The sequence below is a fragment of the Antrostomus carolinensis genome, unplaced genomic scaffold (assembly GCF_000700745.2).
Source record: "Antrostomus carolinensis isolate BGI_N321 unplaced genomic scaffold, ASM70074v2 scaffold27082, whole genome shotgun sequence".
Lineage (NCBI taxonomy): Eukaryota > Metazoa > Chordata > Aves > Caprimulgiformes > Caprimulgidae > Antrostomus > Antrostomus carolinensis.
The window spans coordinates 1-22,269 of NW_010297999.1; the positions used below are offsets into that span (position 1 = coordinate 1).

General features: G+C 35.7%; 1 protein-coding gene across 1 annotated transcript in view; it reads right to left on the reverse strand.

Annotated features, from left to right (window-relative positions):
* Nucleotides 1-55: 55 nt before the first annotated feature.
* The window catches only part of LOC104520583 (protein MON2 homolog), a gene marked incomplete at its 3' end in the record, with an annotated part of 29,355 nt that continues 7,141 nt past the window's right edge, over nucleotides 56-22,269 (reverse strand). Inside the window, exons 4-22 of the mRNA XM_010162313.2 lie at nucleotides 20,789-20,918; nucleotides 20,139-20,236; nucleotides 19,347-19,472; nucleotides 18,394-18,588; nucleotides 17,530-17,654; nucleotides 16,988-17,127; nucleotides 15,181-15,334; nucleotides 13,123-13,355; nucleotides 11,817-11,898; nucleotides 10,913-11,094; nucleotides 9,514-9,626; nucleotides 8,787-8,891; nucleotides 8,486-8,566; nucleotides 8,325-8,398; nucleotides 8,156-8,246; nucleotides 6,748-6,849; nucleotides 4,378-4,488; nucleotides 3,405-3,580; nucleotides 56-240 (exon numbers count right to left, since the gene is read on the reverse strand). Of these exons, the coding sequence (XP_010160615.1) occupies nucleotides 56-240; nucleotides 3,405-3,580; nucleotides 4,378-4,488; nucleotides 6,748-6,849; nucleotides 8,156-8,246; nucleotides 8,325-8,398; nucleotides 8,486-8,566; nucleotides 8,787-8,891; nucleotides 9,514-9,626; nucleotides 10,913-11,094; nucleotides 11,817-11,898; nucleotides 13,123-13,355; nucleotides 15,181-15,334; nucleotides 16,988-17,127; nucleotides 17,530-17,654; nucleotides 18,394-18,588; nucleotides 19,347-19,472; nucleotides 20,139-20,236; nucleotides 20,789-20,918 (2,503 nt within the window). The remainder of the gene's footprint in view (nucleotides 241-3,404; nucleotides 3,581-4,377; nucleotides 4,489-6,747; nucleotides 6,850-8,155; nucleotides 8,247-8,324; nucleotides 8,399-8,485; nucleotides 8,567-8,786; nucleotides 8,892-9,513; nucleotides 9,627-10,912; nucleotides 11,095-11,816; nucleotides 11,899-13,122; nucleotides 13,356-15,180; nucleotides 15,335-16,987; nucleotides 17,128-17,529; nucleotides 17,655-18,393; nucleotides 18,589-19,346; nucleotides 19,473-20,138; nucleotides 20,237-20,788; nucleotides 20,919-22,269) is intronic.

Below are 22,269 nucleotides of genomic sequence, written 5' to 3' on the forward strand. Positions count from 1 at the left end.
GGGGGGGGGAAGGGGGGAGCAGGGAAAGTGGGGGAAAAGCCGGAAGCAGAATCACTGTAAGTTAATATAAAACTCACCAACAAACCAATTGAAGTTAAGCTAATATTTAGCTCTTGGTTGTGAAGTCCAAAGCTTCCTGCAACTTCAACAACTATCTGCAGACAAGTACATGGCATTGTTGGAAGAAAGTCTGTCACAACCAACTGAAGACACTGGAACGCAGTCCGTATTAAGGACTCTCTTAAAAAAACAAAACATGCATACACTCATTTCAAATTTCTTCAAGAGCACAGGAATGTTTTGAATTCAATACCTCAGAAGATAGCATTATAAAAAATAAAGAAAAAAATACATTTAATGTTTTTGAGATGAGTTTGCAACATTTTAAATGTTTCAACTAGACCACTTTTTGAGATATAACATGAAGTTGAAGCTTCAAATTCTGATTAAATATTTTAGTCCATATTAACTAGCTAGTGAAGTTGAAGTTTAGCCTCTCCAGTGGTCCTCAGCTAGTTTTATATAGTAAAGTCCACTCCTCTGCTCCAGAGTTCTAGGACTTATTAGTTCAAATGTGTCAGCTAAAACATTCTAAAAAAGCCACGAGGAACAAAACAAAGCTTAAGTTGGAGTACGATAATCTTCCAAAAAGCAAGCTGCTCTGAACAATTTCTTGTATCTGTAGTTTCAATTTACTTAAGTATGCCAAACAGGTGGGCAAAACATATTTTTATTTATTAGGGAAGATGCACAGTAACATAATGGTAGTCTTACTTGCTTCTATACTATATTATGTTAGACAATTTTTTTTTTCAAAATATCTGCTATTAAATAGATCTTTAATGAATACTTTGCTTTCAGAATTAAATTCTGAATACAAACATAAAATAAAAATGTAATATGGAAAAGGTTTGTGAGAAGGAGCTTTCAGAAGCAGCAAGGCCATCTATAACTAAAACCTTGTTTAGTGAGAGACAAAATGAAGGAATCAAAAGGAGTGGTGGAATGCAGATAATATGAAATAGAGAAGCTGCATTTACATTTCACTTTATTTTTTTTGTTAATGTTTAATGTACAAAAGAAAAAAATTCCAAAGGTTTGTAATACAGGAACTTAAGTGTACTTCAGAATACATATTCCAGGAAAAAATTCAGCACACAGATATGTCAGTTACATATTTCAGAATCCTAAATCTTTTTTTTTTTTTTCTCAATTAATTCAAAATGAAAATAAAAGGTGGGCCATTTCCACTGTATCATAACAGCCAACATGATATGGAAGCCAGAGGAATGAACAAGAAACTTCACATGGACAATAATGGTGTAACTAATAATTCTCTAATATGATGCATATTACAGAGAGACATCCATCCAACCACGTAAGATCAAAGGATTTTTCATTGCTATACTCATGGAGGAAACGCTCACACACTATTTTCCCCCATATTTGTTACAGGAGCCTATTAAGTGAAACACACCCCAAACTGCTGCAGTTCCTTCTCCTTCACGAAGTGCCAGAGGTATGTGACTTACAAGAGCTCTAAGAGAGAAGGGAAAGATTCAGGAAATGAAAGTACAGTTACACTACTCATTTTGAAGAGCTGAGTTAATAGGAAAGTAATCTCTTTCTAATCTTCAAATGTGAAGTTGCTAGAACAAATTCAAAACAGTGAATTTCCCAATTAATGTCCCACACTACTATGTGTTTGGAGAAAGATTTCAAAGTCCTTCATGCAAAAGGCCAACAGCCATACAGCTCTTCAAAATGTAAATTTGTCCTTAATGTTATAAGTGGCCATCATAAAGGTAAATATAAATGCTAGAAACTGAAGCTTAGCTTGAAAACTGAAGATCATATAGGGCTTTATCTAGCCCTAAAATGAGCAGGGGCATCCTATTTTAAAATTCTTCACAGACTGACTTCTTTTTGTTTGGCAGGCTATTACCATACAATCAAGAAGTGACCGAAGTATAACTGGCTCTCAAAACAGAATCTTCTGTATTTATAGCAGCCTGGCAAGAAGTTCTCCTGGAAGGTAAATGGATTTCTGTCCTGGAATCCAGGATGTTCACTGACCAGAGGGAAGGCACTTTTGAATAAAGTCTCATGGTCAGTAAGTTTATAGTTAAAGTATGATAATAGTGTCTGCATCTTGTGCTCACAACTATATATGAGGCAAGAAATTCAGTTGTTTCCCAAGGAAAAGGAGTCTTGCTTCATTTTTTTCCTACTGTAGTTCATATGATGTGGGCAAACAGTGATATGTAATTGAAGAAAAGTAGATTATGCTTTGTAGGAGGAGTCTAAAATATATCACAAGATCTTAGCAACACCTTGAGGTATGGGTTTGAGATGTAAAAGGGTCTGAAGACTGTTTTGAGAAGGAATCTGTGTTGGTTCTCATCTACCAAAAACTACAGTGAAAATCAAAAGGTATGCAGGAACCACACAACACATTGCACCAAGTATGCCAACATCCTTGGGGATTTTGGCGAGTACTGCTGCCAGAACAAGCAATACTGGTACAAGAGCAAAATCCTTCAAGCATTTGAAGGGGCTTCAGGAGCTCTTCATATGGCCAGAAGACAGAAGCTAAGGTGTGGCAAAAGGAGAGATATGCCAAGGTGAATCCTTCTGAGACCAGAGTTATTTGCTGACCTATCCTGGTGCTAGTCTTGACTAGCACCAAAGAAGGAATAATATGGTCTAAGTTTATGAGTGTAGTACTTAGTGCTTACGGTTCCAAGGCCAGATGTTCATTTCACTGCTCATTTAAAAAAAAAAACCCAAAAACTCCTTGCAACTTCACCTCTCACTTTCCCTTGTGGCAAGAGGACCAGTCCAGTAACATTCCCCCTCTGTTGGCAACAGTCAGCTGTGTTAGTCAGTCAAGGGATTCACCCACAGCAAGTAAATAATCTTCTATCTTTGTGCTACCAGCAGCCATTTACGAAGGAAGGTTTCAACAAAAAGAGAGCATTCAGAAGATGACACACACTAGAGACTACCCAAAGAGCTAAGAAGAAAAAGAAATAACAGAGGAGCTGTGAGCAACAGCTAAGTTATAAATTATCTGCAAGCACCAGAGATGTGTCCAGCAGATGGTTAAGATCAAACGAATTGCCACACGGAGTACCTCAGTGTATACTGCGTGCTGATCACAGGAGAGGTTAGAGAGTGGAACAATACTCTGGTCTTCAGAATGACTAACTGAGTAAAATGAAAGTGTGCTATAGGAAAAATTTAAAACTGTATTTTTGTTGAGTAAAATTGTTCATAAACTAAAAATGACAACGAAAATTATGGCTATTATCAAAACGGTTATTAAAGTAAGAAAATAAAAGCAGAATTCTTTCTACTCTTCTTATCTTGTATTATTTTTAGATTTTATTTCCACAACTTACCCCTGATCACTTCGGATTGCCCCCATGACTCCGAGCACCAACGGCCAACCAGGTCCCAAGCTGTCACCCTGACTTTGCAAAATCTGTAGCACACATTCCAACTGCTTGATCCTGATATCAGGATGACTAATGTTTGACAGTTCCTTTAGTGGATTCAATAAAAGCAACTGCAGTCTCTAAAAGTAAACAATAAAGTATATTAAGGTTGCTAAAATGTAACTAATCCTTTATTATTTTTATGTGTAAGTGAAAACATACAGTACCAATTGAATATTCATTAAATGATTTCAGTAACTCATGCATTCAATGTTCAAATCCAGTGCCCGACTGGCTTTTCTAAAAAACTGTTTATAAAGGATCTCAGCAGGATATCTACTTCCTCCTGACCCTGCACCTCTTCTCCAGGTCCCTCAGGAATTAGCCACAGCATGCTGTCACCGTTGAATAAAAACCATCATGCAACTTTAGGCTCACCCAGCAGGGCTAGACTTAGCTTCCTACTAAAGAGACCTTGGTGAAACTACACACTGAATCTCAATAAAAATATTAGAATGTTCCATTAATAATGGATTGAAAGCTGTGATTTCAACCACAGCTAATTAGAAGATTAGGCAATCTAATTTTTACCTGCCACCACATCACATACATACTTCTAAACAGTCTGGAATTGTTTTGCACTCGTGAGGATGATCCATAATTTGTTTCAACAAACGGACATAATACACAAGCATCACTTCTCTTTGTTACACATTTGAAAAAGGAAGGAGGGTAGTTCATTAGAATGCATGAAGTGATTCTCAATAGTTACATCTGAATGTTACAGCTGTTGGCTTTATAAACTCAGTAGCAAAGTTGCTTTATGAATACATCCTACTTATTGACCTGTAAAAAACTTCCTCTAGGGAAGATTTTGATTTCATGCTCATTTTAAGTTCCAGAGAAGGAGGAAGGCAGCCTCTTAAACTTACTTTACCTGATTTTGAGATAACGGAGGATCATGGCTGAACGTCAGTCCTGCTTTAATAAGAGAAGTTAAAGCTTCTGCTCCCCATTCTCTCATTCTGGAGTTTGGATGCTGACAGACCTGAAAACACAGCAATGTTTTGTTTAAAGTCACTTTTATTTAACCAAGATTTGAATAGAAGTAATATACAAAAACTGTATAAAGTATTTTAATTATAGCAGAATTTACATACCACATTATATTTTTTTTTTTTTTCACAACAATACAATACATCTCTAGATGATAAAATTAAGTTTAATAGTAAAAAAAATGTTTATCTTTTGGACAGACATACCTTCTGAATAAGGAAGCAATAGGAAGCAGTGAAAGACAGAGAAGGAAACATAATGAAAACCAGAACAGTTCAAGCCAATACATTTTCCAAAATGAACATAGTAACTGCTAATTACGATAAAGATTGATTAAAAAGCACCAAACAACTCTTCAATGAATGCCTGAAACTCTCACATTTACCTTAGCTTTAACTATAAAATTCAAAGTTTCACCTTTCATGCACTGGTTAACAAAATCAAGCAAGGAAGCCCAACACAGAAAGTGTCTGCTCTTCTATATTCTCAAATACAAAAATTAACTACATGGTGAATGTAAAATAAGCCTTAAACTCCATTGTTTTAAAAACTTGAGAAAACAATAGCGAACACTATTTCAGGCTTAAGTTTCAAATGTGTGTATTCATTTCTCTTTGTCTCCTCACTATCTAAACCTAATAGTTTTGCTACTTGCTTTTTTAAGAACAGAAAAATTAATAACATTGTGCAAATCCATTGCATAGACACCTGGTATGAACTGTACTCCTATATCTGATACATTAACCTCAAACAAATAAGGTTAAGTCTACAGTTTAATTGACCTCTACATAGTAATTTCCACCTGCCCTTCCAGCCGTAGCGCAGATGGTGTGAGAATCCAGAATCAAAGTCCAAGGCAAGATCATAAGGAAGGATGATGGTTTTGGTTGGTGGACCACTCCCTTATCAGCCACTAGCCAAACCAAAAAGGAGGATGATGCAAAAGAGCTAGCTTAATGTTAAAACATGCAGACAAGAAATAACTATTCTCCCAAATTACTCATATTTTTGTTATCTTATATAAAGAAAGAGAGAATTTTAACCACTTCATGATGCTGAGAATCTGACCAGATAAACAGTTCCAGAGACACGGAACAAATTCTTCTCTTAGGTTGCGTTTAATTCAATCTGCAGGTGGTGTTTTCTCCTTCCTTACTACACCTTGACAACTTAGGTTTAGAAGGAAGTAAGGCAATACTTTAAAAGAAATTGAAATAGGCTGTGTGTTTCCTACAAAACAGTGGCAAATACCCACAATGGATTACAGACTGAAATAGACTGCTTACTGAATTAAAACACAGTCTCAATATGTGGATAGTGAGCCTTATCGTCTTGGAGGGGAAAAAAAAGACAAGAGAAAGAGAAGCTTGTGCTTTAAGTCTTTAAATCCCTAGGTATTCAAATTTCTTCTCCTAGATAAAAGTTTATGTGGAGATGAGTTCCATAAATAAAGTCGGAGACAGGCAATCCTTAATACTGTTTGAAATAATGCACTGGGTCTAAGGAAGCGACTGATACTTTCTGAAAAATTAGTAAGAAAAGCTTTCTCCTTTACCCACTTTAAACAGAACCTTGTTCTTGCATTTCACTCTTCTACGTATCTCTGTAGAGAATTAAAACTTTACAATTACATTTAGTCACCTCTTTTTAGTTTCAAATTCAAAATTTAAGATTTTTTTCCTTGATGGAGCATATTTTTCATGTTGAAGTTAAAATACTTAAGAAACTGAAATAGGATTATGACACCTATTTTTATATTTTTACAGTATTCTCTTAAGTAGACCATTCAAAATGTTAGCTTAAACATTTTTAAAACAAACAAACCAACCCTTTGTTAATAAATCTAATGGCTTCAATCTGTCTGGTAAGGACACAAAAACATTATCTTAAAATCTTCCTAGATACTCATACTACGTGAATCCAAAGTTAAACCTGTTTGTGTTACCCTAATTATAACACAAAAATGAAGTATAATAAATTAATCACTTTAAATACTGTCATGTTTAAAATATATAAAGACTGATGGCACCATAAAAAGTCAATAAGAGATATTAAAATACCGGAATTTAAATACATAAAACCACTTTTAAATGCAAATTGTGATGTATCCAAGTTAAAGAAAAAGTGCATAAACCAGAATATGTAACTATAATTTAGATATTTTTTTAAATTAAATTTTAAAATGCACTTCTACGAGATCTTTATTAATACAAACTATGTTCTACTACAACTGATAAAAGCAATTTGTTACCTCCAGAAGATGACCGGTCAGAGGTCTCCAAAGAATCTCAATCCTGTGCATGTTAACTAGTCCCGTTTCCAGTAATTTAGCAACAGCAAAAAGCGATGGTTCCTTAATAAAATGGAATTTGAGTACATGACTTTGAGGTAACTCAGACAATGTCAGAGCCCTTGCTACATTATAATTTATAAATTAAGGTGCAACTTAATCTCATTGAAGTACTGTTTCACAGGCTGTGAACGCTGTCACAACAGCTTAGGTAGCACAGCTGCTGTTTCTCCAGCGTCTGCAGTACTTCCAGAGAAGCCACAAGGGGGTAGCAACAGCACATCATGAAGAACACTTTTTCATAATTTTTCACATAGTTTTCTCCAAGTTTGACAATCACTAGAGCACTAATACTCCTTTCAAAACTCTCATTTTTATATAGTCCTCCCACTAACCAGTTTTATAACCCATTTTACTAGCAAAATAACATTTTCCCATCACAACTTTTAAAGTTAAATTTATATATGAACAAACAATATAGAACATACAATTTAAGAATCCCCTTATGCTTTGCCTTCCATCAGCTTCATAAACGTCCCTCAGGAATATTACAAGTTTCCCATTCATCAAATACATATGCAAATATTTGTGATAAACTTATTTTTCTTTTCTTTTTTTATAGTCAAAATGACTGTTGTCCTGGAATTATTCTATGTTCCTATTTCTGCTGATTTTTTAGTCTCATTTTCAACTGATTTTAAACACAAACTTCGCTTATTCTAATTCAATGTCTGTTGCTGTAATTGTCAAATATTACAAAGCATATTTGCTGTCATCATTATCTCTAGCATAACAGATCAAGGAAAAACTTTCAGAAATTCTCCTCTGGGATTAGATTATAACTAGAAGAATATATACTCAATCTTACACAACCACAAGTTCTTTAACCTTTCTGGGCTAAAGGGTGTTTTCTGAGGCTGACAGGAATACTATCATTTTCCCAAGTAAATATGAACTACCAGGGGTTTTTTAACATCTAAATTGTGAGGCTTTTTCTGAAGTATATTATAAAAGAAAAACTGAAATGAAAATGACAGAACATACTGTGCTATTCAGAATCCCTAACCTCTGAAATTAGAGGGGCTTTTGAAAGTTTTATCCACCCACAATCTGATTAATGGAAACACATGACAATCCGTAGTTAACAAAAAACATAGCAAGAACACAACGAGAATGCTCAGAGAACTTAGTAACCATATGAAGAGTTATAAACAAGACAGGTTCTGGTTCATAATTTATTTTTTACTCTAGAATATCAAACGTATTACTATCTTAATATTAGAAACAGTTAGCTTAAAGGATAAGTGTACAAGTCTCCTCCCTGTTTCACAAAAACATCTAAAAAGAAAATAAATAACTCGTTTCATACCTTATTGTTTCCATAGGCCATATCCATGGCTTCCAGAGACAAGGAGCAAAGAGCGTTTATTAAGTGATGTAAAGACACATCGTCAAGGTACCTGAAAAATAATAGCTATCAAAACACTGCCAAGTTTGATATACATACATTATTCTAATTACAAGATAAGGTTTCTTACTGTGAGCTTTCAAAAAGCCTTGAAAGTATGTTGGATATAACTGGCAGATCAGTCATAACTGCTGTAGTCAGAACCTTGAAAAAGAGACAGAAATGTGTCTTATAGATTGCAATAGAGAATACTCCATAATCACTAATTGTAAAATGAACAATCATACTTACTGTGCTAGGCCCTTCAACAGCTCTTCCAGGTTTTAATGCACCCCCAACACCAGGCTTCAGTCCCAGAATCCACACAAGATGCTGAAATACAAAAGGATCATCATTTTCAGCAAAAAAATCTTTTCAGGCAGAGAAAAAACTAACACTGTACTTAGGCTAGAGAGCAGCCTTCCAGCCAAATCAAATTCAAGGGAAGTGATACAGTACTTACTCAATGCACTTCAAAGTACACCATGAATAGAATCAAAACTGAAAACCAAATTATGAAAAAAAAGCAAGGCATAAATATTTCCTATTATACCTGAAGAGTAGCCAGGACAAGTTGCCATGATGTACCAAGAACGGCTCCGTGGCAGTGAGCCAAGTTGAGTAATGTTCTCATACACTGGATATTTTTTGAAGTCAGCTAAAAAAAAAAAAATCCAACAACAAAAAAAACCAACCAGACAATTTTTATTATTCTACAGTAATAGTGTTTTCTAGGAAACTTGCTATTTTTTTACTCAATAGCTTAAAGATTTTTTTTTTTTTTTTTTTTTTTTTTGCGCTGGTGCAATGTATTTTTTTTAGAGAAGTAGCTGAGTATCTCTCCTTCTCTCAGTCTTATCTTGCTGCGGCTGAACACGATTTGATCTCACTGCCCTCTCTTCCCAGTTACACCTTATCAAAGATACAAGTTCAACTACTCCAGCTTTAAGTGCATCTTCTCCACAAAATCAGAGCCAATCTTAAAAAAACATGTAAGTGAACCTTCACACACAGGCACATAACAGAACTGAGATGTAGGGTTTTTCAGATGGAATGGATGTGAGCTGCTGAGCTGTGCCTCAGACAAAAAACAAGAGTAAGTCTTCTTTACAGTTAGAGAACTTTGCTGTCCAGGGATGTTCCAAATTAAAAGCTTAGGATAATATTTGAGATAACTATTATTTTAAGAATGCTGTTTATCTGTTGCCTATTTTTGAGACACATTGAGATGCAGAAAAAAGCAGATAAGCAGGATGAGATCACTTACAAGTTGTACTTACCATTACTGTTCCCTGGGGCTGAAGAGCTAAGGGTTGCCCTACTGCTACAACTTGCTGATGAGACTCGCTTGAGGGACTGATCATTTGAACATTCTGTCCCTGAATTGAATATGCTAGAGGAAAATTTAAAAGAAAAAAACCTAAATTTAAAATCCAGCACTTACTTGTAGTAACAACCACCTTCTGGCAAACACACTCCAGAGAATTTTTCACATTATTAGCTTTAAGGTATCTCATTTTGAGACCTTTAGTTTTATTTAGGTTATTACGTCACTGCCTTACAGAGTTAAAGGAGCAAGTAATTACTCCCTCTCACCAACTATTACATATTGTTTGCAATACATTAATACATTTTATGTCAAGACTGAAATATTTGCTATAAGATATAAGCTTTAGATTATGTCTCTACTCAGTTATCTGTGGCAATTGTGTGTAAATGGTATCACTGTGCCCTACTATGTACTAGTGTACTCAGTAAATGAAGGTGTCATACATGCTATGTTGTGATGTTTTTCCAATATAGGACTTCAGGAGACTCATTTTATAACTAACCTGTAAAAAGAAGAGTAACCTATATAAAATAACTTAAGTTCACTGCTTCATTTCCACAGAGATTCACGTAGCTCAGTTATGCATACTGCTTCACAGACTTAGTATCTAATAATACACCTAGCTTGTGGGCTGGAGTAGAGGTGCTGGGCCTTGTTCCCACACTAAGGGTTTTTTGGTTTTAGTTTTTGTTTGGGTTTTGGGGTTTTTTTTATATTAAGAGGTCTAATGTTAGATCCATCTGTATATTCTCCCAGTAGTTTTGGTCGTACCATTTCTTGGTATAACAGTAATTCATTTTCAAAATTAGAAATCGAGTACATTCTCAACTGGCATATCCCATGAATTACAAAATCCTCTCAGGATGTTGGGAAGCATTAATTCAACTTCTTGTAAGATGAAGAGAGGCCAGAACTTAAGAACTTCTACTTACACAGTAAGTACTACCATCACTTGACAACTGAAGAAAAGACTGTAGTACCCCACAAATGCAGGATATTGTAGCCAGCTCTTATGTATCTGAGTTGCTTGGAGATCTTTTCAAAATTTGAATGCCTTTATTATATATCCTAAGAGATCTTTAGGATGATAGACAGATCTCCTTAGAATATCAACTTCTGACATATGCTAAGCATTCAGGAAGTTTTAGGTTGACTAGAATGATACCCAGCAGATGCTGCAACACTAACCAGTTCTGGGAAACAGGCAGTCTAGATCCTGTCTGAGGATTCTAATATGACTTAGTATAGCCAAATACTACAGTTGCATATCTCTGCAATTACACCCCGAGAAAATTTGGGTTTAGAGGACAACACATGGAAACACAATTAAAGAGAACCTATATACTTACATTTGCTGGACAGAGCTGCAGTTGTGCTGTTTAATACTGTAAGGGCATAGTGAGGAGGCAAGGATCCTTTGCATATGGCAGTGATAAAGGCATCTCTTGACGTTACAAGACCCAGTCTTCCACAAAGTGCAGCCATGGTCAATTCTGCTTTTAGAATATTTTCAGTGGCAGCTTCATCAGTGCTGAAAGAGTACATATCGTTTAGTAAGAATTAATCCATGGCACAGAAGCAGACAGCTAACCAAAACTGAAAACGAGAAGAACGTACAGTTTAAACATGTCAACACTATAAACACTGAAGAGCAAGCATAGCCAATCAACAAAATTATTCAGAATAATTTCCTATAAAATTCATCTTTAGTTCTGAATGACCTGACAAAGTAGTCTATGAGGAGGTATTTAACTCTAATTTCAGAAAATAGCATTTGATAACAAAAGACTCTTTGAAAGAGATCATTAAGATACCAAAGTTATTACCTAGTAAACAGTTTTTCCTCTTCAAAGACTGCATAGTACTAACAAGTACCGAGACATTATTATAGTCTCTTACCAACAGTAAACAGGACATGGGTAGCATCACTTCAAAGTGTTGAAACATTCACTCCAAGTAAAAAGGAATAAAAATAATTTAAATAGATTAAATGCAAGCCTTTGAAAATGCAATTAATTGGTCTGTATCGAAATACATAAAGGATGATAGGAGACTTCTCGAGATCTCCGTGTCATTTACTCTTAACAGATCCTCATTCAGTCTAGTCATCACTAACCCACAAACCTGTCTGCTGAGGTTCTGTGAACTGCACGCTGTCATACAACTGTCAACCTGATTGGTATCAGAAGTCAATTCAAAGTACAGCTGGGAATGTCATCTTAGAAAAATCATGTGAAATGAATGATGAAATACCTTGCATCAAGTAGGAGGGATAAAGCAGCCAGAAGACCACACCAACAAGCATTCACCATTTCTTCCCAGACAGCTCTGCTAACTTGAAAGAAATATATATACTTGTTAATAGCAGAAACACAACATTTTACTTAATAACTTACAATTATATCACAAACAAAATGCCTGCTAATGCCTCTCTTACAGTGTGTTTTTATACTTATGTTTACACAGACACATATGGGTGTATACACAAACACACTCACAACACTACCATTTAAACAGTTGCATTTAAAGTAACATTGCTAAAGTAAAAAATGTCACCAAGGCAATACTTATATAAATTTCACCAAAAAACCTTACAAAGGTGTATATATAGTTACTTTTAATCTTTGCAGTAAAAATAAACATTCAGAAGTGCATAAATGTGGGACAATAAACTCAATGAAATTTTGCAGTGAAGGAAAAATACTCCCCCCGGTATTCAAAATTCTCCATATTTATTTTTTTTTTAGTTTCTTTAATTTAATAAGAAAAAAAAAAATATTGGTCTAACCAACTCATAAGCTGCCTGTACCATCCTCACACCTCCCCACCCCACGCCAGCCAGCGTTGCCTGCAGCACCACGGAGAGCTCTGCACTCCCACTCCTGTCCTCTCCCTCTGAGGCCTCGGTACAAACTCCAGCGCTCCAGGCTCCACTTTCTGGTACCCCAGCCAAAACCTCCCCTGAGAGCCACGTCTTTCTGTACGTACATACACAAACTCCTCATATGTAGCACAAAAACAAATCTCAGTTCCTATTACTTCTGCTTTTAAATAAGTTCTTCTTCCCTATCTATTTCCACCTTCCTTAAAATCTCTATTAAAACATCTTTTTGTCTTGTTACTAGAAAGACATTTTTCTTTTAATGTGGTCGTAACTGCCACACATCTCTCGGTCAGGTTGTCTCTTGTGACCTTGGATCTCAGTGTCAAGCAGAATTAAGGACATATGAAGGCAGAATAGTAGTTCTGGAGAAAAGAACGCCTGTTATCTCTCCCTCACATCCCACACACATACATGTAAAACAGTACTAATACACCATAAGGAGTCTATGGCTAAGGTTCTATAGGACAGAAGCAGTACATCAAGTATTTTTTTCTTTTTTTTTCTTTTTTTTGAGATTACTGCTGTTCTGTTACAAAAAAAGCAAAAACCCACTTCATTGAAAGTTTTTACATATGATTTAGAAACAATAAATTTAAGCAACAAAGCCATGAACTATTTCGATGCTGCTTTATGTAAAACTGCTGTATTTTATACAGTGTTTGCATTTTCAAATACCTAGTTCTTTCTCTGATTGGTCAGATACAGACTGCAAGTCTTGCTGCTCTGAAGACTGTGCTGGCAATGAAGTTGTCTCTGTTGTGGTTTGACTGCCTATTTCTGCCTCTCCCAACTCTCCTTCAATCATGGTAGTGATACCACGGACAAGATCCAGTAAGCAGTGAAATGCCACCGACATGGCATAGCCTTCAGGAATCGTAGGTGGCTCTACTTTGTCCAGCATTTCCAAACTAAAAAAAAAAAATCGAAGGCATGACAATTAGGTGTGTAACAGTACCCACTGTGATTAACAACAATAATAAAAACCAAGATTTCAAATGAATGCTAAGAACAAACAGGCCCCAAATACCATCCTTCAAGATTTATAACAACACAAGAAAATAACCTTCTTGACTAATTAAGTCATTAAGTGAAAGAGTAACTTAGTCACTTGAATAAAATAGTAAATGAAAGTGTACAAACCCTGAGTCCAATATTTAGATCTGCAAATAAATATTTTTTTAAATTAAGACATAAAAGCAAGCATCACTGAATGAATTATTCTACTTTTATTATTTTACTTAAAGCCACTCCAACAGAATCTATTCAGAAGAACACAAGTGCATAGGAACAACAGAGGAAATAGGTGTAGAAAATTATAACTGTGTGAATATAGTTATAACAAATTGAGAACAAGTCATACATTCCATTATAGAAACAGAATCATATTACAGTATGGGTTGGAAGGGACCTAGAAGATCACCTAGTTTCAACCACCCTGCCATCAGCAGGGCCACCTTCCACTAGACCAGGTTGCTTAAAGCCTTGTTCTACCTGGCTTTGAAAACTTCCAGGGAGGGGGCATCTACAACTTCTTTGGGCAACCTGTTCCAGTGTCTGACCACCCTCACAGTAAAGAATTTATTCCTAATATCTAATCTAAATCTACCCTCTTCCAGTTTAAAGTCATTACCTCTTGTTCTATCACTACCTGCCTTTGTAAAAAGTTCCCCCTCATCCTTTCTGTAGGCCCCTTCAAGTACTGGAAGGCCACTATGAGATCTCCCTGGAGCCTTAGTTTCTCCAGGCTGAACAGCCCCAGCTCTCTCAGCCTGTCCTCACAGGAGAGGTGCTCCAGCCCTTAGATCATCCTTGTGACCCTCTTCTGGACTCGTTCTAACAGGTCCATGTCTTTTTTGTGTTGGGGGCTCCAGAACTGGACACAGTACTCCAGGTAGGGCCTCACAAGAGTGGAATAGAGGGGCAGAAATGCCTCCCTTGACCTGCTGGCCTGTGACAGCTAGATAATATATGACAAAATATTAATCGTCTACACGTATAGGTAAACAATGGAAGTTATTTGTACAAAGAGGACATATCTAAATTATTCACTGCTGGAAACCGTGCAATTAAAACATCGCTATGCTGGAACCACAGCCTCACTGCCACTTTTCTTCATATTTTACCTCAAAAGCACATAAAGAAATGCTGAGTTACAAATCCAACAGGAAACAGATTGTAGCTGCCATAGCAGCAGTGTGTACACAAGGAGAGACAGTCTGTTACAAAAACTACCTGCTACCCCAACAACCACTAATTTATCATTTGCTCTACAAACTACTGTTAAAAAGGCTAGGCATGACAGCTACAATATACCAAAGACACCTTTATACTGGTGTAAGAAAGCTCTTTTTCACTCCTACCGATGTCCCATTTGCCTAATGCCCCTCATGTTTGCCATTACAAAACCCAGCAAAAAATATTCTAAAATTATTATATACTGTAGGAGGCCCAAAAGTGAAGAGTTAATACAGCAACATTATGGTAGGAAAAAAAAACAAAAAAACCAACAGATGCTAAAGCCATAGGGGATATTTGGATCAGAATTCAGAGCATTCAGCCAAAATAGCAAAAAATCAGAACACCTCATGGCACTGTTAAGGAGAAAATCCATAATATACCTCAATGTCAGTGAAATGAAGACTGCAATATTCGGTAATTGAAAAATCCTTAAACCATCAAATTGGAAATATAAATATTTGTTATACACACTTTCAAAAAGTTAGAGGTACTTACTAGGTAGCTTTAGCACTGCCTTGTACTGTTACATTCAGGATAGGTATCCAAGTGCCTCTGTACTCAAAGGCAGGTAATACAGTTGCACCTCCTCCCATTCCAAGCACTCCTGGGTTAGTCTGTGCTGAGACAGTATTCCCCGATGCATTACTTCCTGTTCAGCAAAACAAAGTGACAAAATTAACCAATCTAATTTTAGTGATCAGCAAACAACCCTTTTCTGTATTTAATTTTTAAGTGGAAATACATGGATTAATCTGATACACCCTGCTCGGTAATAAAAACTGCCATCAACACAAAAACTACTTTTGAGCTCCCTCTGCTGTCTAAAACATGACTTTATTTGCAAAGTAATTAGCTTAAAAGGCACAGTTAATTGATGCCAATGGCCCTATTTTCCCTATTCCAGCCAGAATAAAATGTTTCTGTGAAAAGTACAGCAGCATTCCTAACATTCTAGGAACCAATGAAACTTACACGGTCTCGATAAAACAATATATAATCTAGTGAAGAGTCAGACAGATATTTAAAAGTTAAGGATTATTTGAACAATAAATAACAGCTGCATCTAGAACTCAGTAGTATGAAAGAGAGGTTCATCATTACAAGAACAAAGATCATAATAAACTTTAAAGATTTTGGAAATGCAAAAGGCACAAGAAGAAACCCAAAGAGAACTGCAATATTTACGTCTGAAAGGTAGAAAGGTAGGTTCCATGTGAAGGTAGAAGAAAACAAAACACGTGAGGGAAGAGCTGACAAGGTGCCAACCAACAGCTAGGACGGAACAAATTGTGGTTCCAATTTAAGAAGCCATAAAAAAGCAGATAAAAGGACAAGGAATTCTGTGTGTAAATATATACTTCCTACATACAGAAAGAGGTCTACACTTACTAGGAGTAGGTACGACAAGTTCAGACTCTCTCCATCCAGACAATGGGAAGAGAAAAGCAGAGTTCTCAAGAAGGTGACTCACAGCACATAATATATCAGTTTGACAGCTGCCATTTTGGTGCGCTCTTTTTTAATATGTAGAGAGACTAAATTACTAATTTAGGCAATATGAATACACACAGAAGCCTATGTATACACTTTAAGACAGCAAAGCTTAACAGATTGAAACAACAAAATCATACTGTTAAGCAGAAATGGTTAACCAAATGCTGCCACTAACACAAAGACAGTTACACTGGTGTCATTTTCTGTGTTCCCACTGAGCAGTCAGATATATACAACTATTTTTATATCAACATAACTGCTTAAAGTGGTAAAAAGGTTTACATTACACCAGTATAATAAAAGTGACACAAAACTTAGGTGGATGCAGCTTTCAACTTCTTCTACAAAATAGCTACTTTGTTGCAAAACTGAGCCTCAAAAGCCAACTACAGGTGTGTAAAACAGCCTGCTATGACAGGACTACCATAATCAGAAGGCTCAGTTCAAAAATCAGGTTGCATTGATCCGCTCTTTGTGTGTTAGACACGGCAGAAATTAGAAATAATTCCCTCAATTTCCCTCAGAGAAGTTGTGAACCAAGGAGCTTGGTCACTGTAGAAGCAGATACAAACACAAGAGCACTGCTCTGCTGACTGGGGGTTAAGTCTCCCTCACAATTCAGGTAGATAAAAATCACCTGTTGTACCAGACCTGAAAACACTAGTTTGTCTCAAGCTAATAGCTTTTCATCTCAACAAACACGGAAGTACAGAATGGCACCAAGCTGAATGTATGTAATAAATGAAATCAGAATTTATTATTACAAGAAAATGCTGAAGAATAAATGATAGTAAGGACAAGGCTTTACCTGTTTGGCTTGGCGTCGCTGATGTGTTCCCTGTGCTTGGTACAAGAAACAGTGACTGGATGAAGGACCCCAGCGCATTCACAATATCACGGAAAACTTTAGTGGAATGTTGCTTCATATCATACGATTGACAAAAGGACCTGGAAAGTATTTTACAAAATATAGCAAGTATTTGACAAATTAGGAACTAAAAGCATATTTTAACAGCAACTTCTTCCCCTCCAACTGTAGATTAAAAGCACATTTTAACTGCAGATATTTAGGTGAATAATGAACTTTAGTTTTAGGTAAATGCTCCTTTGACACAGGTAAGACAGCTAAGAATTTGGAATACTCAAATAACTATAATTCAGCCCTTCCTGGATAATATGCATTGCCTAACACTTTATAAAAAATTATCTTGCAGAGTTTATTGCATATAAGTTTCTACATATTTGTAATGTTTTAGGAAGCATTTTCCACCAAAGAAAAACAATGATATTTCTTAACTTAATGTAAAAGTTTAATATATATAATATACAAAAGCTTAATATATTTAATACCTTAATAGCTGAGGCTGCACACAAAGCCTGTGAATAGATTCTACTGCAACAGCTCTTAGCCACTGTGGTTTGTCTGCATCCAGAAACTTAACCAGCAATGACAGAAAGATTTCACATTCTGTTACCTAAAAGATTAAGTTAAGAGTCATTAAATTAAAAGAAAAAGTCTCCTACAAAATATTGTCTCTAAAAAAATCGTTTCATCTTAGGAGTCCCATCCCAGAAAGTTGTGCACAGGATCTAAAAAAACTCCTTCAACAAGCATTTACTCAAAGTTATATAAAAAAAATTATTCAATAATCATAATATTTTTGCCAAGCTAACACCACATATGCAATTGTACTGAAGGAGTGAAATTCCTCACAGACACTGCAGTAAAGTTCTTATATGTATTACAGTAAGTAAATGAAACAGAAAAAAATCCTTTTTAGCAAATACCTAAAATAGGTGAGATAAAAACAGTTGAACATGTGTTTTTTATGCACATTCTGTTAATAGTTTTAGCAACACAAGTCAAAAGCCTCTTAGCAATTACTAACAAAGCACAGCAATCTACATTATCTAAAGCCAGGCAAACGACATAAAAAGATCAAAATGTTCTCAAAACCTTAACTGAAAGGTAATCAAGTACAGGAAAGACAATACTTATCTACTCTGAAAACTTATACAAGCCCATGTTTAATAAAATCATACATGCAGAATACATGTAAACAAAAATACACATAAGAGGAAAAGAATATTTAGAATTTTCTTCCCTCAGCATACGTCAGTTCCCAAGAACTAATTAATTCTATTACTGATCACAGTACTGGCATGTACATAGAAAAACAGAATTGCATAGAGAAAATTTGAACATATTCTTACCAGCAAACTGTAAAACTGCTTAATCAAAACAGAAACTACTCTCAGCAAACGCATGCAGATGGGGAAGTATGGTTTTTCCACTGGTGCTGGGGAAGATGATGTGCTGGAACCTTGCCTAAACTTGATATTTGGGGAGAAGAGCTTTATAACAAGAGGGCATACTCTTTCTTTAAGAAGAAAACTGAATTCCTGATGCTGAAAAAGAAAACAGAACAAATTATAAACAGATATTCTTTAATTGCTACCAGTGGCTCTGGTTATACATCTTATTTACATTTACTATTATGATCAAGCACTCTGAGCTCATGTGGATCCCGCTATAAATTACACACTCAGGAAATGAAAAGGTAGAATGGCAGACACCAATGTAAAGCTACCAAAAAGCATGATGAAATGACACAGCCTGGTTCATACCATGCACCCCTCTTCTTGTATTTTGTGAATTCAAATAGGCTGCTAATACATCATTTCTCATGTATTTATTTTTTTAAACTTAGTTACTGTCTGCTAAAATGTGTTACTGTAGAATCACGGTGCATTTATATATAGTAGATCCACACAATTCATAGTAATGATTCCCATGGCATTGCAAGTGGGGTTAAGTTAATGTTTTTGTAGAAGTAACAGTGCCACAAACTAAGTTACAGAGCTGTCACAAATCATGCAAGGTAAGACAATGCATCTTTGGAGGAGATATAAATGGCAAAACAAAAACTGAAACAGAGTACAGCATGCTCTACAAATTGCACAAACACAAATAGTGTATGGAAACAAAAAACAAAAAGTGGACAAAAAGCACACAGTGCTTTTCTATCATAAAAATCCAACATGGAAAAGCTGCAAGTCCTTTTGAAATGCAGTACTCACACTAAATTAAAGAGGAGTTCATTAAGTGTAAGTTTTACTACACATGAAAGAAAAGTCTTCCTATTTTCCCTCCAAGAACTACTCACTTGTAAAAACACTTGTGGAAAGTCATTGAGGACTGACTCAAGAAGTTCAAGGCCAAATGTCCGGGTCATTTCTGTCATACCGACGAGCCAGTACGGAGCATCAGCATTAACTAACTGACAAAGATCCTTAAAAAGAAATACAGTAATATTTACATTCTCTGCACAGTCCTGAACCAGCAAGAGTTTTCTGAGTCTACAACAAAATCTACACTGACTCTCCTCTGTAATGAGTAATTTTCCAGTTTCAACATAGTTTTTCCTCAAATACTTCTGCACTTTTATGTAAATCATTAAGCAAAACCTTTTTAAAGGAAATTTTAAACTTTGCTGGTATCCTTGTAGCAATTGTGTTCATTCCTGCCCTCAAAAATACCTTAAGACCACTGAATTTGCTAAGTCAAGATTTTTATTGTTGTGATTAATACAGCTACTACTTTTCATTACATAAGTTACATTAATATAAAATACCAAACACAAGAAGCAAGACTGAACTATAGTAGCAGTGTTTGGCTCACAGAAAAAAAGATCTCAAATTTAATGCAGACATGCATGCTTAGCTACTATTTAGATTTATAATAAAGCATTTTATTAGGCCACTTTGTCTTAGTTTTCCAATCATCCTCCTTGGATAGAGTGTATTACCGTCACTTACAATAAGCACACATAAGAAAGGCTGAGGCTCTGGTTATGGACCTTATCAATATCCCAGCAGCATATTTTTGAAATTTCTTACAGAGATGTAGAAGCACCCAATCATAACTGCAAATGTATAAATATATGCTCCCCAACTACCTGAAAAAGCATGTATGCATCTTTAGCACATGGCTTCAGTGTACTGACAGATCTTCTGTTACTATTTCCTTGAACTGCAACTGGCTGGTCAATAATATCTGCATAAAAACAAAAGCCAGTTTTGTGAACAAAGGAACTGTTGAAAATCAAGTATGCATTAAGTATCCTTACAAAAAGATTCTAGGAGAATAGCCAGGTAATTCTTCTGCAACTTATGTCTACAGAAATGAACATTAGATTGAATACCAAACAGCACCAATATGAAGCACTTCTTTCCAATATATGCTCTCTTCAAAACTACTGCTGCCATGTATTTCACACTCAGTAATCCAAGTTACCTTAATCTGAAATGACACCCCCACCTCATATTCCTTCACTATGCTAACCTGAAGACCAGTTCTCATAGCTTGTAAAAAACCTAGGTTTGCTATATTGCTGTAGTGACTAGTACTGACACAGTGGCAAAGGATTTCATCTACTTTGAATACAAGTAAATGTATAAAAGACAGTAAAAATAAATAAAGTCTGTGATTTTTTAAAATAATGTTTATAGACTTTTTATTACTTCTTTATCTGAAAAAAGATAAACATTTGATGTGTGCCTAAAAAACCAGACTAATACAAGCAAGCAGAGTAAGAAATACGCCCACCTTTGTATCGCTCATCTTCAGCAACCACTCTCTCAAATACAACAGTAACTACCTGCCGCACTGTAGCTGCCGCAGTGTTATTTGTGATATTATCTTTTGTGAAGTGTAATCGAAAACAAAGTACAATTGCCTGAAAGGAAAGAAAGAAAAACAAAAATCACCTTACAACAATATATTTTCATCTTTCAGCCAAGAGTCAAGACAGTTGATTGAGGAATGCTCTCCACTAGTTAGTCAGAAGGTTGCTCAACGTAAAATTGTTTTAATCACTTTAGATTTGAAGAACCAGAATAAATATTATGGATTACCCAAGCCAAAAACCTCTTTAATAATCCTCCCTAAAGGTAATCTAGAACTGGTATTAACTGAAGACATTATGATATGACAACAAAACTACAATCATCATACAGAGAATACACAGTAATCAACCACATAAAGCAACTTCTATGAATATTAATGTCAAAAGGACAGTAGGATTATACTGTTAATCACAGGAAGGTCAGTCAACTCCAAAGCTCAAATGCCATTCCTCTCCTACATTAAATCACAATAATTCCAACCATGTTGCCTTGACTGCTATTACTCTTTTCCAAGGTGTGTATTTTAACGTGGCATTGTGCTGGCAGTGACCTGAATACTGTTTCCCATTGGATTTCATATTACCTCTAACACATAATTTAATACTTATTTATTTTATAATGAATTTTGAAAATTAACATCCATATGTGTAGTGAAACCTGTATTTCTTGTTCTTTCGTCCTTACTCCGTGTCCTTGCACTTGCATGAACCTCAACCAGACCCGGCCATAGCGCTACATGCTCTAAGCCATACAAGATACAGAATTTCCTTTTGCTTCTTTTTCTTGTAAATGATTTGTGGACTCTGCTCAGATTCTACCCCCATGTTAGTCTGAAATTTTACAATGCAATCACACACCTCTGGACTTTCAGAAGATACTACATGATTCTCCAGGTTAATCTAACAGCAGTGCCTGTATTAAGGGGCTTTTCAAAATGGTTTATCAGTAGTTTACTTAATTTCAATCAGTCAAGCTGAAACACGTATATGCAATATATTTCTGGCTCAAATAAATTTTCTCTAGAACCCTTCAACATGGAAAAATGCTCAAAAACCTCAGATATTTCTGGAAAGGAATCTTGGGGGGAAAAAAATCCCAGACAAACCATTGCACCATTTTACCCATGCCAGGTAATGCTTGTATTTGGTTAACTGAGAAACTGTCATTTCAGGCCTTGGTCAACATCAAAGAAATTTTACAGGATATTGCTCTGTCAGGAATATTTTCTTTTTGCTTCTGTCACAGCCTGTCCAAATTTGACTACACACTTCTAAATGTACTAGATTTTAATGTGCACTAAGGAAATAACTACAAATACAGCAACTGCACTCTCCAGTAATTATATTATGTGAGCATGCTTCTGGATCAGGACACAAGACAAGAGAAAGATGTGCTGGGAAG